Genomic DNA, 18,328 nt, shown 5'->3' with positions numbered 1-18,328 from the left:
ACTCTGTGGTCTCCTGATGCTGCTGCCACCTCCACACTATGTCACCTTGCCACCCTTTGGTCTCATGATGCTGCTGCCACTTCCACACTATGTCACCTTGCCACTCTGTGGCCTCTTGATGTTGCTGCCACCTCAAAACTATGTCATCTTGCCACTATGTGGTCTCCTCATGCTGCTGCTGCCACCTCCACACTGTCATTGTGCCACCCTGTGGCCTCCTCCTGAAGCTGCTGCCGCCAACTCCACACTCTATCGATGGGCCACTCTGTGGCCTCCTGATGATGCTGCTGCCACCTCCACACTGTCATTGTGCCACTCTGTGGTCTCCTCATGCTGCTGCCACCTCCACACTGTCATTGTGCCACCCTGTAGCCTCCTCCTGATGCTGCTGCTGCCACCTCCATACTCTGACATTGTGCCACTCTGTGGCCTCCTGATGCTGCTGCCATCTCCACACTGTCATTGTGCCACCCTGTGGCCTCCTCCTGATGCTGCTGCTGCCACCTCCACACTCTGTCATTGTGCCACTCTGTGGTCTCCTCATGCTGCTGCAACCTCCACACTGTCATTGTGCCACCTTGTGGCCTACTCCTGATGCTGCTGCCGCCACCTCCACTCTCTGTCATTGTGCCACTCTGTGGCCTCCTGATGCTACTGCCACCTCCACACTGTTATTGTTACACTCTGTGGCCTCCTCCTGATGCTGCTGCTGCCGCCACCTCTACACTCTGTCATTGTGCCACTCTATGGCCTCCTGATGCTGCTGCCACCTCCACACTGTCATTGTGCCACCCTGTGGCCTCCTCCTGATGCTACTGCTGCCACCTCCACACTCTGCCATTGTGTCACTTTGTGGTCTCCTCATGCTGCTTCCACCTCACCACTATATCATAGGGTCACTCTGTGGACATCTCATACTGTTCCCACCCTCCCCACTTCATGACTGGGCTACTATTTTGCCTTTCGGCCTGGCTGACTTCATCATTTATTTGACCCTTCTTCTGATCGGTCAGAAGGAAGGAAAAATGAGACGCACAACGGATCCTGTCTATGCAACAGCTGTAAGGCTTGCATGATATGGTCCCTATTTTGCATCAAACGTGGCTTATGATTTGGTAGCCAAAAGCAGGAGTGGGTACAAAACACAGAAGACATGAAAATATTCCATTCACGTGTCATCTCTGTTTTTGGATCCACGCCTGTTTTTTTTTGGCTTTAGCAATACTGATGGATTACTGACCAAATGCTTACCGAGTGAAGGCGGATGCTCCACAGACAGGATCCGTTTTTTTGGGGTTATTGTTCTGACGGATCAGAGGAAGGGTAAAATAATCAGTGACGTCAACACAAACTTACTGCTAACACCCTCTCCATTCTGTCGGGGGGCTCTACTTGTATAAGTGTTTTATAGAACAGGTTCTGTAGACATTTACAGTACAGACCAAAAGTTTGGACACACCTTCTCATTCAAAGAGTCTTCTTTATTTTCATGACTATGAAGGCATCAAAACTATGAATTAACACATGTGGAATTATATACATAACAAACAAGTGTGAAACAACTGAAAATATGTCATATTCTAGGTTCTTCAAAGTAGCCACCTTTTGCTTTGATTACTGCTTTGCACACTCTTGGCATTCTCTTGATGAGCTTCAAGAGGTAGTCCCCTGAAATGGTCTTCGAACAGTCTTGAAGGAGTTCCCAGAGATGCTTAGCACTTGTTGGCCCTTTTGCCTTCACTCTGTGGTCCAGCTCACCCCAAACCATCTCGATTGGGTTCAGGTCCGGTGACTGTGGAGGCCAGATCATCTGGCGCAGCACCCCATCACTCTCCTTCATGGTCAAATAGCCCTTACTTTCAAAGTTTTCCCAATTTTTCGGCTGACTGACTGACCTTCATTTCTTAAAGTAATGATGGCCACTCGTTTTTCTTTACTTAGCTGCTTTTTTCTTGACATAATACAAATTCTAACAGTCTATTCAGTAGGACTATCAGCTGTGTATCCACCTGACTTCTCCTCAACGCAACTGATGGTCCCAACCCCATTTATAAGGCAAGAAATCCCACTTATTAAACCTGACAGGGCACACCTGTGAAGTGAAAACCATTTCAGGTGACTACCTCTTGAAGCTCATCAAGAGAATGCCAAGAGTGTGCAAAGCAGTAATCAAAGCAAAAGGTGGCTACTTTGAAGAACCTAGAATGTGACATATTTTCAGTTGTTTCACAATTGTTTGTTATGTATATAATTCCACATGTGTTAATTCATAGTTTTGATGCCTTCAGTGTGAATCTACAATTTTCATAGTCATGAAAATAAAGAAAACTCTTTGAATGAGAAGGTGTGTCCAAACTTTTGGTCTGTACTGTATGTGGAATCAGCTGCCAAAGGTGTAAAAGGAGTGTGCTTCTTCTTGAAACTAACATTGACCTGTAAGGCCGAGTTCACACTTGAGTTATTTGGTCAGTTTTGGCCCTGTAACTGCCCAAATAAGTGAAGTGTGCAGTGATTCTAAGTGTGACGCCTGTCATCTGCATGTCATACTTACTCACAGTATTGCTTCACTACCACAGCAGTCTCCCTATGCGGGTTACTGCAAGGCACAGTGTTCTACACCACTATAAAGGCTCTTTGAAGCCAGGAATTAGCTGTTTTTTAACACGATTCACCACGAATAAATTCAGATCGAACCAAATGTTTTAGAAAAATTCAGCGAACCGGCCGAATCGAATTCTTGAGAAATTTTCTCATCTCTAATTATGACAAAGACACAAAGTGAATACATATGTGGAAGCCAGTCCTAGAAACTAGGATCTAGTGGTAGTTCAATGTGTCAGAGGGTATGTACTGTTTAGCCAAAGACAAGTGTCACCAAACAAATAAAAGGTGGCCATCGATGGAAATCCAAACAAGAAATAATTGCTTTTGTGGAATACACACAATCACAAAAGCCTAGGATCCCAAGTTTACCTTAAAGAGGTTGTGTCACTTCAGTAAATGGCATTTATCATGTAGAAAGTTAATACAAGCCACTTACTAATGTATTGCGATTATCCATATTGCCTCCTTTACTGGCTTGATTTATTTTTCCATCACATTATACATTGCTCATTTCCAGGGGTTATGGCAACTGCTGCAGGCAGCGCAGATATGGGGTGGCCGGGATGGGAGCAGCTGCACATGCGTACCTGTGTACTCCCACGGTCCCAGCCATGAGAAAGGCTGGAGCATTTTCCGATAGTGTCCAAGCACGGCCACAACTGATGGATTGCAGGGTGGTTGTGACCCCTGGAAACAAGCAGTGTAAATTGCGATGTAAAAATGAATCAAACCAGCAAAGGAGACAATATGGACAATCACAATACATGTAAGTGGCTTGTATTAACTTTGTCTACATGATAAATGCAATTTTCTGAAGTGAGACAACCCAATTAATGCACCCAACACACCAGATCCTGAAATAGACTAGGAAGGTGTTTATGTGAGAACATTGATGTCTGCCTATATAATCACCATATGACCAGAACCATATGGATGTTACTGGTCACACAATGTCATCACAGGTCCTTTCTCCTTACAGTAGTGAAGCCCCTGTGGTGTTCCAATAAAATAAAAAAATATAAATTCTCACCTAGCCCCGTTCCCCTAATCAACAGAGCACTTCCCGCTCTCCCCAGCAGGCATGATTCAGTGACTTCATTGCACCTGCTGAGCTGAGAGAGTGTATGGGGAAGGGGGATGATCCACGGCCCGTGTGCTCTTCTACTCAGTCTAGTAAGAGCAATGATGTCACATCATCATGCCTGCTGGTGAGCACAGGCCAGGGAATGAGGCCCGAGCAGTAATGGATGACAGACATCCATTACAGACCAGATCCCTCTGCCACAGCAGGCCTAGTAACATAGTAACATAGTACATAAGGCCGAAAAAAGACATTTGTCCATCCAGTTCGGCCTGTCATCCTGCAAGTTGATCCAGAGGAAGGCAAAAAAAAAAACCTGTTAGGTAGAAGCCAATTTTCCCCACTTTAGGGGAATAAAAAATTCCTTCCCAACTCCAATCAGGCAGTCAGAATAACTCCCTGGATCAACGACCCCTCTCTAGTAGCTATAGCCTGTAATATTATTACACTCAAGAAATACATCCAGGCCCCCTCTTGAATTCCTTTATTGTACTCACCATCATCATCTCCTCAGGCAGAGAGTTCCATATTCTCACGCTCTTACCGTAAAGAATCCTCTTCTATGTTTGTGTACAAACCTTTTTTCCTACAGACGCAGAGGATGTCCTCTCGTCACAGTCACAGTCCTGGGGATAAATAGATAATGGGATAGATCTCTGTACTGACCCCTGATATATTTATACATAGTAATTAGGTCTCCCCTCAGTCGTCTTTTTTCTAAAGTGAATAACCCTAATTTCGATAATCTTTCAGGGTACTGTAGTTGCCCCATTCCAGTTATTACTTTAGTTGCCCTCCTCTGGACCTTCTCCAGCTCTGCTATGTCTGCCTTGTTCACAGGAGCCCAGAACTGTACACAGTACTCCATGTGTGGTCTGACTAATGATTTGTAAACTGGTAGGACTATGTTCTCATCACGGGCATCTATGCCCCTTTTGATGCAATACATTATCTTATTGGCCTTGGCAGCAGCTGCCTGACACTGGTTTTTGCAGCTTAGTTTGCTGTTTATTAAAATTCCTAGATCCTTTTCCATGTCAGTGTTACTGAGTGTTTTACCATTTACTATGTACGGATGACTTGCATTATTCCTTCCCATGTGCATAACTTTACATTTGTCAGTGTTAAACCTCATCTGCCACTTATCTGCCCAAGCATCTAATCTATCTAGATCCCTCTGTAGTAGTATACTGTCCTCTTCAGTGTTAATTACTTTACACAGTTTAGTGTCATCTGCGAAAATTGATATTTTACTATGCAATCCTTCTACAAGATCATTAATAAATATATTGAAGAGAATAGGGCCCAATACTGACCCCTGAGGTACCCCACTAGTGACAGTGACCCAATCTGAGTGTGTACCGTTAATAGCCACCCTCTGTTTTCTATCACTCAGCCAGTTACTTACCCACATACAGACATTTTCTCCCAGTCCGAACATTCTCATTTTATATACTAACCTTTTATGTGGTACAGTGTCAAATGCTTTGGAGAAGTCCAGATATACGACATCCATTGATTCGCCACTGTCAAGTCTAGAACTTACCTTCTCATAGAAACTGATTAGGTTAGTTTGGCATGACCGTTCCCTCATGAAGCCATGCTGATATGGCGTTATTGGCTTATTTCCGTTGAGATGCTCTAAGATAGCATCTCTTAGAAAACCTTCAAACAGTTTACCCACAACAGATGTTAAACTTACCAGCCTATAGTTACCAGGCTCTGTTTTTGGACCCTTTTTGAATATTGGCACCACATTTGCTATGCGTCAATCCTGTGGAACATTCCCTGTCATTATAGAGTCCGCAAATATCAGAAATAAGGGTCTGGCTATGACATTACTAAATTCACTTAGGATACGGGGGTGTATGCCATCCGGTCCTGGCGATTTGTCTATTTTAATCTTTTTAAGTCGCTGATGTACTTCTTCCTTGGTCAGACAGGACACTTTTAATGGGGAATTTATTTTTACATTCTGCATGTCCTCTGACCATTTATTTTCCTCAGTGAATACATTGGAGAAAAAAATATTTAACAGCTTTGTTTTCTCCTCGTCGCTCTCTGCGACTCCCCCCTCATTACTCTTTAAAGGGCCGACACCTTCAGATTTATACTTTTTAACATTTTTATAATTGAAGAACATTTTAGGGTTAGTTTTACTTTCTTTGGCAATTAATCTCTCGGTCTCTAGTTTGGCCGCTTTTATTTGTTTTTTACATGTTCTAATATTTTCATTATAGTTTTTCCGTGCTTCCTTTCTACCCTCCTGTTTTAGTGATTTATATGCTTTCTTTTTGTCATTTATTGCTTTCTTTACAGTTCTATTTATCCACATTGTTTTCTTTTTGTTCCTTAACCTTTTATTCCCATACGGTATGTACCTCTCACAATGAGCTTTTAGGATGCTTTTAAAGATATCCCATTTTGTGGCTGTATTTTTATTTTTGAGGACTTTGTCCCAGTTAGTTAGGCCTATGGCCTCTCTTAGTTGGCTAAATTTAGCTTTTTTGAAGTTTAGTATTTTTGTTCCTCCTTGTAGAAACGCTCATTTGAATGATAATTGGAAGGTTATTAGTTTATGGTCACTATTTCCCAGGTGTCCCCCAACCTGCACGTCTGTTGTTCTGTCAGGCCTATTGGTTAATACTAAGTCCAGTATTGCCGTCCCTCTAGTCGGGTCCTGAACCAGTTGGGAGAGGTAATTGTCTTTGGTTATTGCCAAGAACCTGTTACCTTTATGGGATGTACAGCTTTCAGTTTCCCAGTCTATATCTGGGTAGTTGAAGTTCCCCATAATAACCACCTCATTATGATTTGCCGCCTTGTCTATCTCGTTTAGTAGTAGATTTTCTGTGGACTCTGGTATATTAGGTGGTTTATAGTAAACTCCTATTAGTAATTTATTGTTGTTTTTAGCTCCATGTATCTCTACCCACAGTGACTTCACATGTTCATGTCACTCACTTATATCTTCACGGAGTGTGGGCTTTAGACAAGACTTTACATAAAGGCAGACCCCTCCCCCTCTCCGGTTTTGACGATCCTTTCTAAACAGACTGTAACCTTGTACATTAACTGCCCAGTCATAGCTATCATCCAGCCATGTTTCCGTTATTCCCACTATGTCATAGTCCTCCTCACACATCACTAATTCCAGTTCCCCAGTTTTATTAGTCAGGCTTCTGGCATTAGTATACATACATTTGAGAGGTTTATGTATATTTTTTACCCTACACATTTCCTTCGGAACTGTTCTAGTCCCTCCTTCCATTCCTCCCCCAGTCCCACTAACTTGCCCCCGGTCTCTATCTGCACTATCTTCCCCTCCTATAATGTAATTTCCCTCCCCCCCAGTCCCTAGTTTAAACACTCCTCCAACCTTCTAGCCATCTTTCTCCCCAACACAGCTGCCCCTTCCCCATTGAGGTGCAGCCCGTCCCTACGATAGAGCCTGTAGCCGATAGAGAAGTCGGCCAAGTTCTCCAGGAACCTAAACCCCTCCTTCCTACACCAGTTCTTGAGCCACTTGTTAATCTCCCTAATTTCCCTCTGCCTTTCTTGTGTGGCCCGTGGTACAGGCAATATTTGGGAAAATACTACCTTTGAAGTCCTTGCCCTAAGCTTTTGACCTAAATCCCTAAAATGACTTTTAAGAACTTTCCACCTACCTCTAACTTTGTCATTGGTTCCGATATGGACCATGACAGCTGGATCTTCTCCAGCCCCTCCCAGTAATCTGTCAACCCGATCCGCGATGTGTCAAACTCTAGCGCCAGGAAGACAGCACACTGTTCGGCGATCACGGTCTTTGTGACAGATTGCCCTATCTGTTCCCCTAATAATGGAGTCTCCCACTACCAGCACCTGTCTGGCCTGCCCTGCTCTCCTGGTCCCCTGCTTACTTGAGCTGACATTCCCCTGACTGGCAGAGTAAGTGTCCGGCTGCAGCAGTGCCGTCCCTGGACTGATATCCCCCTCATCTGCCAAACGTTCAAACTTGTTGGGGTGTGTCAGATCAGGGCTAGCATCCCTGGCACTCTTCCCTCTACCCAGCTTTCTAACTGTTACCCAGCTAGCTACCTCACTTTCCTCAGACTCCTTCCTGTCACCCTCCCCCTCATCTACCCCAAAGAGTGCTTGCTCGGTGAGAAGCAAACTCTTTTGCAAATTGTCAATGCCTCTCAGTGTTGCAACTTGCCCGTTTAGAGACTCGATTTGCGATTCCAAACGGGTAATTTGCTCACATCTTGAACAAAGATATACACCCTCGAACGGCTGTTCTAGGACTGCATACATCATGCAAGATGTGCACTGGACTGCGCTGTCAATTGTGCAACACATACTAAATGGGTATTACACCAGTACAGTGCGGTGGTAGTTTCATTCATGTTGATCCCATCCACTGTGCTGCAATTTGTTATGTGATGTGACCTATTTTGAACTGCAACAAGATTCCTTTGACATTCCTGACTTAGGCTTCAGCACAAAGCCACCCTAATGGGGTTGGAAATTTTACAAGAAAACCGTATCATTTACAGTAACTGTTTCTATGAGCTACCATTTGACTCTGGTGCCATGGCAATATCACCTACTTGAACTGCTGGATCACTAAGGGTTGTGTGTATTATTTCATGTCTGACTTTCCATCGGTGCTCCCCATATATTTGTCTGATGATACTGGGCTTTGGCTGAGCATTATACACTGCACCCTCTGAGACATTGCACAACCTTGTTTCTGGAGCTGGTTTCCGCTTGTGTATTCACTTTGTGTATTTTTTTTTATTGGAAATGTTTAATCATAAATGAAGGTTTCATTTTATGATTTAACAAAATCAATGACAGATCATCTTTGTACCCTTTGCAGGTCATTTTTAAAGGGACTCTGTCATCAGTTATGTCACAATTAAACCGTCACACCTGAGTCTTGTGCATGTGACATCCATGTACAGCGCATGCTCTGAATGATCTCCCGTAAGGTGTGAGTCTGTCTTTACTGCCCGACCCTGTCAGTCAGTGGTAGGGGCACAGCATGAAAGGCAGTAAGTGGAGCCCCTGGGAGCAATGAGGTGCAATGCCTCACCATTATATGTCATTATTTGTGCAATATTATGATGTAGGTCTTGTATGTTGGTATCATTTAGGTATACTATGGCACTGTTATTTATTTGATCAATGCAAAACTTTCTAACTTCAATCCTTTATTGGAGCAACATTATTTTAAAGTTTGGGTGTGCTAGAGCATCACTTTGGACACATATTTATCAAGTGTGGACTGACCTGATTATTTGTATATGCATTATTATTCCAATGTTATGATGTGGGTCCTGTATGTTGATATCACTGAGGTATGCTACAGTACTATTATCTGCGCAGTATTTTTGCAATATTATAATTTAGATGCTGTACATTGGCATATTTAGGTATACTATGGCACTATTATTTGTGCAGAATTATTGCAATATTATGATAAGGGTGAAGCATGCTGGTATATCTAGGTACACTATGGCACTATTATTTGTGCAGAATTACCGGTATTGCAATATGCGTTCTGTATGTTGGTATCATTAAGCTACACTACTGCCTTATTATGTGTGCAGTATTATTTCAATATCATGATCTGGGTGCTGCATGTTAGTATTATTTAGGTTCCTATCGCACCATTATTTTTGCTGTATTATTGCAATACTACTCTTTATTGCCCCTTTCTAAAAACATAAAATATTTTTGTTTGTGAGGTATGAAGCAATACAGAATACTTTTTGTGACAATTATGTGCATGTGAGGATACAGTGCATATCTGATAGTTTGGTTCCACTTTGACAAACAGAAAAAAAATTAAAAAAAATTACTGTACATTTTTTAAACTGTTTAAGCAAGAAAAACTACACAATTTACAGTTGAAAAAGTGCCTCTAGAAATACATATCTTCATATCAGCTTTTCTTTTTCAGACAACGCATGACATTATTATCATTATGACTTTTTTTTTGTCAACACCGGTGCACAGTGAAACTTCTGCAGTGTAACCCGTGCCTTGTATAAAATGTGAGGTGTATAGAAAAGGTGACTTCATGGACTATTAAATAGCAACTTTCCCTAATTCCATTCTCTGGTTTTTAATAAGTCTATAATTTATGTGTGACACCCTCCTTCCTGCTAATGCTGACTAGTTTCTGGACAGCAGAAAAAAATTGTAAAAACATTTTTTGTGGTATTTCTTTTGTTCATTATGAAATGAAATTAAAATGAAATGAACAGACAAATTGCTACTGTGAATGGAAAAATGTATTTTACTATTCTTATCCAACTAAAAAGGCAGAGTTGTGAAATGTTTCATGGTTCCTTCTCATATTCTAAGGCACACCATTGGGAATACTTAAATACCATTGGAAATACTTAAAATAGGATCCATGAATACAGAATGGTAAGTTCTAAATAATTTGTATTATTTTCTATAAAATTAAGATATATTGCCATAAATTTGTAGGAAGAATGAAGAGACTGGCAGCAATGTAAGGTGTTATCTGTAGGTCAAGGCCAGACTAAATTCCTGCACTTAGTTTTGCTTTCTTCTTTGCCTGCAGACCTCATCTAAATAGTCTTGCAGGTGGAAAAAAACATAACGTCATATACAAGTGAAAAGTAAACCAGATATCAAGGCTTTTACAGTCATTATTAATATCAATTGATTAACATAGACCTTGCTGGGTGGCATTTTAATGGCATGCTCCTATCTTCCCACACAGCAGGACTGAGGAATGCCGCTTGCACAGTGGAGAAAAGCATGAATCTTGAGGTTTCATTTCATTTAAAAAGGCAATATTGAGCGCAGAATGCAATTTATCATTCAGTAGCCGTACTCTTTCTTGCAGTTCTTAAAACTCTTGAGGACCTATGAGTGATAAACAAAAAGCCTCGTATTGAGCTCTTGGAAATACGACAGTGGAATTATTTGCCGTCTCTGCATCTGGTTGAAAGAATATGTACAATTCATTCAGAATTTGTATCGCAAAAACATTCTCCCATTGCCGGACTGGCCTTGACTCTGCAAAAGCAATCTCTTCTCATAAGGAACAGCAACTAAATTGTCATAATACATAGGTTTAACCCTTATGGCAAGTGGCATGGAGGTTATCTTGAATGGCAAATAAGCGATATAGTAAGTTGATGACATGAATATAAAAAATACACACGTGAAGAAAACACGTGTCAGTAAAAGATATGACACTTTTATGCTGCAGTTTAGCAAATGCAGCATCCAATTATATGTAACAATTATTTTTACGAAACAATTATGTTTTGAGCATTAGAAGTAGAAAAGTGATTGTATTATAGGACAATTACCATCGCAACTGATGTTATAGAGAGTTTATCCAAAGATAAAATCAAGAATAAGGCCTTATTCAAACAGATTTGTTACCCCCTATTGTACCGCTTTGTGGTCATTTTAAACAGAGACTTTTTTTTCCCGTACAAATACATAGGGAATATGTGAGACAATAAAGTTGGAAGAATATTCTATTGCCTACTATATTATTGCAGAATTATTCCTTGGAAACATTGATTCTTTGGGAAAACACATCACCTCATGAAGGTACCATACGGCGGGATACACAGGGTGCCTGAATTACTAAAACTTGACTTGCATGGGTGAGGCCTAAATATATTTCTATATTTCTTTAGTCAGGTTATTAAAAACGCCGTTCAGCCATTTCTTAACTGTGATCTGTGAATGCTGACTGACAATGAATATGGCCACTGTAACATATGGGATGTCACATGCTCAGAATGGGAAGCCTGACTACAGTAGCACCTCATGTATAGATCGGTAGGTAGACTATCACAGGTTAATCCTATGATATTATCTTACCAATACAAATCTCAGTGCAGTTTGAATTTGCAGTACACATACCATAGTGTCCGTATATTGTATTTTTTTTTCTTTTTGTATTTTTTATGCAGCTTATTCCAGTTTGAGTCAATATACATAGCATGTGTGTGCACATAGCCTATAAGGAGGCAGATAATGCTTCTACATGTTACAAACTTAATGTAGTATGGTACCTCCACAGTACAGTACTGCACAGTACAGCATGCAGGCATGACACATTTCTCAGATTGTGACTGAATCCTAAAACTCCAGATTCGATTTTAATGCCCCAAAATGTGGCATGAGAGAGTGTTTTTGAATTGGTAATATAGACAAACGCAATTTCAAAATATTTGAAACAAAAGTCATAATGTGGAGCCTGAAGCTGGCCATTACTTAGATCGTGAGCCCCATTGGGGACAGTTGGATGCTAATGTCTGTAAAGCGCTGGAGAATATAGTAGCGCTATATAAGTCCATAAATAAATATAAATAAATAATAATAAATACTTACACGTTGAACACCAAGCTATTATTCCTGAACTCCTTACAGAGGTGCACTCTCAACTCTGCTGAGCATGCATGTTTATTTCAGAAACTTTTGGCACAAAAAAGGATGGGGCATGTTGTGGGACAATTATAAGGTACACACAAAGATGTTTTTATCCATGATTTTATAGCAGCAATAGTAGATATACACAGAGGAGAAAGAAAGTGCTAGCGCACCATGTTGGCTCAGTGGTTAGCACTGGTGTGTGGGTCTATATAGAGAGGTCAGATTTGTGACCTTTTAAATGCCAGTGTGATTCTTTTTAGTCGCAACTGGCATTTTTACTTCAGTTTCCAAAAAGAAGCAGGGTGTGGGAAGGGCCATCGGCACTTACACAACCATCATCATTTACGCCAGAAATTGATATTTCAGACTAGCGCATGGACTGTTAGAGTAGGCAAGTCATTTATGAGAAGTCCTGCACCTCATCATAAATTGCATGCCTCATCTGGTAGCGCAGGCCCTCTAAAGACCAGCATAGCATATGCAGTTTTAATAAATCAGGTCCCAAGAAACAAATGAGCTCCAAATAAAACCCATTAAAGAAGTTGTCCTTGGGCTAAGTCTGGTTTTAAAGCTTAGGCCTATATAATGTCATGTATTAAACGAGGCATGGACTCACAGGGCAGAGATGTAACATTAACACTTTATAAAGCTTTCATGCGGCCTCATCTGGAATATGCAGTTCAGCTCTGGGCACCAGTTCATAGGAAGAATGCCCTAGAGCTGGAGAAAGTACAAAGAAGAGGAACTAAACTGATAAGGAGCATGCAGGGTCTTAGTTATCAGGAAAGATTAAAATAATTAAAGGCTATGTACACTTTTCGGTGCAATTTTTTTATTGTATTTATTTTGTGCTAAAAATCATTTTTTTTCAGTTGGTCTTTATTAAAAAATATGAAATCCTTTTTTGTGTACATAGCTAAGATGCCTGTGGATTTTCTCTCTTTTCCAACAGTTGAGGAGCTGACAGATCCTTATCTCTGCTCTCTGACGTTATAAACACTCATTAAGGTCAATCCTTATCTTACTGATAAGAATGTGGCTTAAATAAGTGTTTATGACCTCTTAGTAGTTTAGAGATAAGGGTTATTAGATGACTGGCACAAAGTGAAAGTACCAGTTACACAGTTAGAAAAACAGTTAATCCATTGTGACAGAATGGCTCAATAGTTTTAATGAAGGCCATTTTGTAGCCAAAAATGAGTAAAATGCAATCAAGAACAAAAATTGCCTCCAAAGGTGTACATAGCCTTTAAATGTATTTAGTTTTGAGAAGAGGCCTCTAAGAGGAGATATGATTAACCTATACAAATATTGTGAAAAGTTGTTCTACGTAAAATCCCCTCAACAAGGGCAGACCTGGAGAAGAAAAAGTTCAGCCTGCGTAGGCATCAAGGCTTCTTTACCATAAAAGAACTGTAAATCTGTGAAATAGTCTACCTCAGGATGTGGTCACAGCAGGAACAGTGGATGGTTTTAAAAAAGGCCTAGATACATTTTTTTAAATAATAACATTAATGCTTATAAAAATGTGTAGAAATCTGGGACTCACTCCTCATTCCTGAAATTCACATCGTCACCTATCCCTTGATTGAACTTGATGGACTTATTTCAACCATACTAATTGTATATGTAACGATGTCTTTATTTCCAAAGCATGCATTAAATCAACCATTATTACATGCAGCATACCATCAACATTACATCTATTTAGTGATGTCCAAAACTGAACAGAGTTTCATAAGGTGCAGAAGTATAATAATACAGTATGGAAATCCATTCAAGAAGATTATCAGCAAATCCACTGATTCTAGCTGATATCCTGCATTTATCATTTCTACATTTGTTACTGTACTTCATTCCTCTTTGGTTACCTTAACACAAATTACCAAATAGTGTGTGTTTTCTGTAACCCAGTGCAAGATACAGCATGCAACTGGCACTTAACACGTCACCTCGTCTCCACAAAACCTTCATTGTTGACAAAAGCGTGAATGTCGAAGAGTGCACACCTCAACCCTACTGCATATAATGTGTGTTTAACTCTTATTCTAATGCTCTGCAATATACAACTGCTAAAGCATCGGGTAGAAGTCCACACTCTGTGCTTTATTTTATAAGACACGCCAAGCTGTTTGGTCATTGCTGTCTCATGAGGACTGATGCGAAAAAAGAAAAAAATCAATTAACTAAGAAAGATCAAATAAGAAAACTGCAGGGACAGCACCAAGTCAGAGAGCAGGGAACTCCGCAGACCTTCTCTTCTTTAACAAGTCTCTCTGGGGATGTTACATTGTACCTGTCCATAGGCTTATTGAGCTGCATAACCCTCCTGTGTTCTATATCTCTAGGCCCAAGTGAATCACATTCTGCTGCTGACAAGTTCGAGAGGGACTAAGGCAGCAACATGAAAGAACTTTTTCTTTCTTGTTTTAAGCAAACATTTTTTTTTTCTCTTTCTTGAAAAGAGGACACAGTATTGACACGTGACATGGCAAGATGAAATGAGAAGTCCAGGATTGACTTGGAGCAGAGCAGATAAAAGTAATCAAATGACACTCCTGGAATGCAAATTGGCATTCTTCAGAAAAGCAATTGCACAACCATGAAACATCTCTGACAGCAAGCAGGATTAGGACAGAATGTTATGTAAAGCGCGGGGAAAAGAATCTAGAAAACTCCGAAACGGGCTTTAAAAGTTACATCTCACTACTTTATGCTTCTAAGACTTGTATAACTGCTGCCTAGGAAATGTTCATTTACAAGCACTTTCATATAATGCTAAATAATACTTCTGCTGATTATTTTGTCCAACTGAACGGTGGGATCACCAGCACTAAAGAATAAAACGCTACATATTTGCAGTTGGCGAAATGGTTTATGAACTATTTTACAGCTTTTTTTTTTAAATAGCTAACTTCCAGTTGTGTTAAACACACTACATAGGTCATTCACATTATTTTAAAAGCATAAAATTTTGCCAAGCCAACAAATCTTAACAGATAGGTACCCAGGTTCCATTCTTTCTGGAACTCATTCTCTACTTGACGAAACCAAAGACTAATATACTAAACCGTGCCCAGCGGGGCAACCTTAGGGCCACACGGTCAGGTTTCCTTGTTTTGGAAGCCAAAATCAGGAGTGAATAAAAAAAAAAAACAGGAGGTTATATCTGTCCTTTATACTTTCTCTCTTTTTATGATCCACTCCTGATTTTGGCTTCCAAAACTGAATGCAGAAACCTGAACGGTGGCCGTACCCTTATATACATATGGGGATTGAGAGAATGTCATTATATTTGTTATTTTTACTTGCTTGTCAGGACTGTGTTTACGTTATGTAAAAAATGTAATAAGCAAATATATAAATCAATAAATGAACAAATAAATAAATATGATGAATAAAAAATGAAAGTACAGGAAATAAGTCCAATTGCAATGACTGGATACACAGAATGCAAACTCGTATTTAACAGTGTTTCCTGTTCGCTTGACTAACCTGCAGCTTTATTCTCGCAATGGACGACGCTGCTACCCTGGCTAATGTTTTCTACTTAAATTAAACATCCATCTCTGATATAACATTCCTTAACTAAATAAAGACTGGACCCTGGCATAACTGAACTGCTGAGCTATGTAAACTGTGAAGAACACTAGCAACGGCTTGTAACGGAACGTGTGACACAGTTTGTCTTCCTAGGGACATAGATGGGGAAAGGGGGTCTGTAGGGGGTTGTGAAAGGGATGCCAAGAGTCTGTCTCTCTTTGTTCTACAGGTTTATGTAATTTGAGGATATCACCACTGCCTATACCTAGAGTTGGAACACACAGGGTTAACGCATTTATGAGCTCAAATATAATGCTATAACATAAACTATGATGTTTACAGAAAAAGCTATTCATTTTTAAGCATATAAAAGTACTATAAAAACACTACAGAGTGTGTTGGTGTTATACACCAATTTAGAAAGCTGTGTATAGTGCACTTACAGTAGCAGTGGTTATATTATATATGCTCTGTGTAATACTGAATATATCTATATATTTTGGCAGGAAAAGATTTTGTTCATTTTGCTGTCACTTTATCCACTGGCCCGTTTCGTGATTTTATGACACCTATTGCCCGTCACATTTACAACAGCTTAACTCTGGGGTTAAATGGAATCCATCATAAAACTGAGGCTGCTTTCAAATCCACTTTTATTTCTGCCTGCATTGCTGTATATTGGGAGCTCACAGTCCTTTCTTTCCCTATGTCTTGCATTTTTGACAGGCCAATCTCCCACCCTCCACCCGGCCCTTTGATCAGTGGAACAAGACATGTCACATTAAGGAGAGCAGAGAGGCACACACACACACACACAAAAATCTAAGCTACTATATCTGGCCTTTGCTACTTGGAAGAAGTGTGAGAGGAGCCCATCCTCCATCCCAGCCTCATGCTGCATTCTACATGAATAAGCAAGGATTGGATTGGGTGGGTGGGGGTCGATGGGGGCACCAAGACTTGACTAAATAATATCTGACCAAGCACTTGCAGTGATAACCGCTATGGCCATAAACAGGCAAGAACATCATTTCAGACTAATAAAAATAGGTCATAAAATGTATCACTTATGCTTAGAAATGATTAATGTCAGCAATTAAACATCATCACCAAATGAAGAATTTTCCAGGAATGTGCAAAATAAATGATCATTCTTTTTTTTAAATTGGGAAAATCCTTTGGGTGGTAGTAAAATATCTTGTGCGTGTATGGGTTATTAAATGGAAGTTCACATGTAGTAAATGACTATTAGATTGTTAGATCATCTGGGGGGGGGGGGGAATCTTTATGTCCAACAGTCCATGCCAAACCCTGATAAACACACAAATGATCAGCACTGACTGGAGACTCTGTAATCTGTGCTGCCACTCGCTGCCTTCTTTAGCAGCCAAAAACTGTGGCAACATACAGTACAGTATACTTGGTAGCCTAATATGCAGCCAGATGAATAGACTATGCCCACGACATACCTTTCCTATAAGAATTATCTATCTAATATCTATCTATCTATCTGTCTATCTCTCCTATTTCACAAATATCCATCCTCAATCCATCTCATTTATCAAATGCATAAATTAAAAAAACCTACTCCTTGCATTACATGGTTGCTGTGTAACAGTACCCTGAAGCCACAGTAACATTGACTAAGACAGTGATACTTGAGAATGCAAACATTTTACATTACAGACTGATAAACACACCGAATAGTTATATATATATATATATATATATATATATATATATATATATATATATAAATATCTGCACAATGCTTGAGTATCAGCAGACAAGTTAGTAATGCATTGCCTATGGTATCATGATGAGGCAGTAGCTTACCATGACTGCATGCTCTTGTGACTTTCTCTGAACTTCTGTGTGACTTCTTCCCAATAGCTGTGGCAAGAACAGTTTGTCAGTGTCTGTCCCAACTTTTCTCCTGTCAATAAACTCTCAGGTCCTCTCTTGCTGTCCACAAAAACTTGTCACTATTCTTCAGGTATGTGGTCATTCAGTATCATATGGGGTAGACAGCCAGGCAGGGGTAACCTCTGCCCAAAAGAAAGTTGAAGGAAAGCTGAAGACATCCAACTGCAGAGGGTGAGGGAGAGGGGAGTATGTAGTAGATGGGCGGAAAGCAAAGCAATTCCCTCTGCCTGTGGATTTACTCTACCTAGTGTGACTCAAGAAGGATCTGCTGCACATCAGCTCTGGACACTTTCCTGCAGTGGAGAAAGAGTTTATGTTGTGCACTCATATACTGTATTACTATGATTCAGAATAAGTATGAATAAGAGGGTTGGTGCTTAGGTTCTGAATTTGGGAGGGAGGGTGGCTGCTGACACAAGGGGACAATAGTGTGATATTGAGGTCTTCAGTCTGTCTCCATGCTGATCACTCTTACAGACAGACAGACACTTTGCCGAGTCTGAAAACTCCTTATCAGCACAGCTAGTCCAGACACAAGGGGAGGGAGGGGTAGAAGCTCAAGAACATTGACAGTACAAAGAGAGAAATGTTAGTTGCCTCCCAACTTGGCTACTCTGGAAGAGGTTTTGGTTCTGCTGCCTGTGGCTTCTCTGCAGCTCCTGGGTCTCTGCGTGTGAATGGGGATTTTGAGGGATTTGTTTCTTTTTTTTCTGTTTTATGCTTTTCCTTTCCTCCTCCTCAGTCGTCACG

The 18,328-nt window shown here is 40.5% G+C and overlaps 1 protein-coding gene across 3 annotated transcripts in view; it reads right to left on the bottom strand.

Annotated features, from left to right (window-relative positions):
- The window catches only part of BNC2 (basonuclin 2), a 715,491-nt gene extending 697,626 nt beyond the window's left edge, over positions 1-17,865 (bottom strand). For all 3 annotated transcript variants that reach the window (XM_040417243.1, XM_040417247.1, XM_040417246.1), the window contains exon 1: positions 17,489-17,865. In XM_040417243.1, the coding sequence (XP_040273177.1) occupies positions 17,489-17,491 (3 nt within the window). In that variant the 5' untranslated portion in view covers positions 17,492-17,865. The remainder of the gene's footprint in view (positions 1-17,488) is intronic.
- Positions 17,866-18,328: the final 463 nt, after the last annotated feature.

Source organism: Bufo bufo, chromosome 2 (assembly GCF_905171765.1).
Source record: "Bufo bufo chromosome 2, aBufBuf1.1, whole genome shotgun sequence".
NCBI classification, from domain to species: domain Eukaryota; kingdom Metazoa; phylum Chordata; class Amphibia; order Anura; family Bufonidae; genus Bufo; species Bufo bufo.
This window is presented reverse-complemented; position numbering and strand designations above follow the sequence as displayed.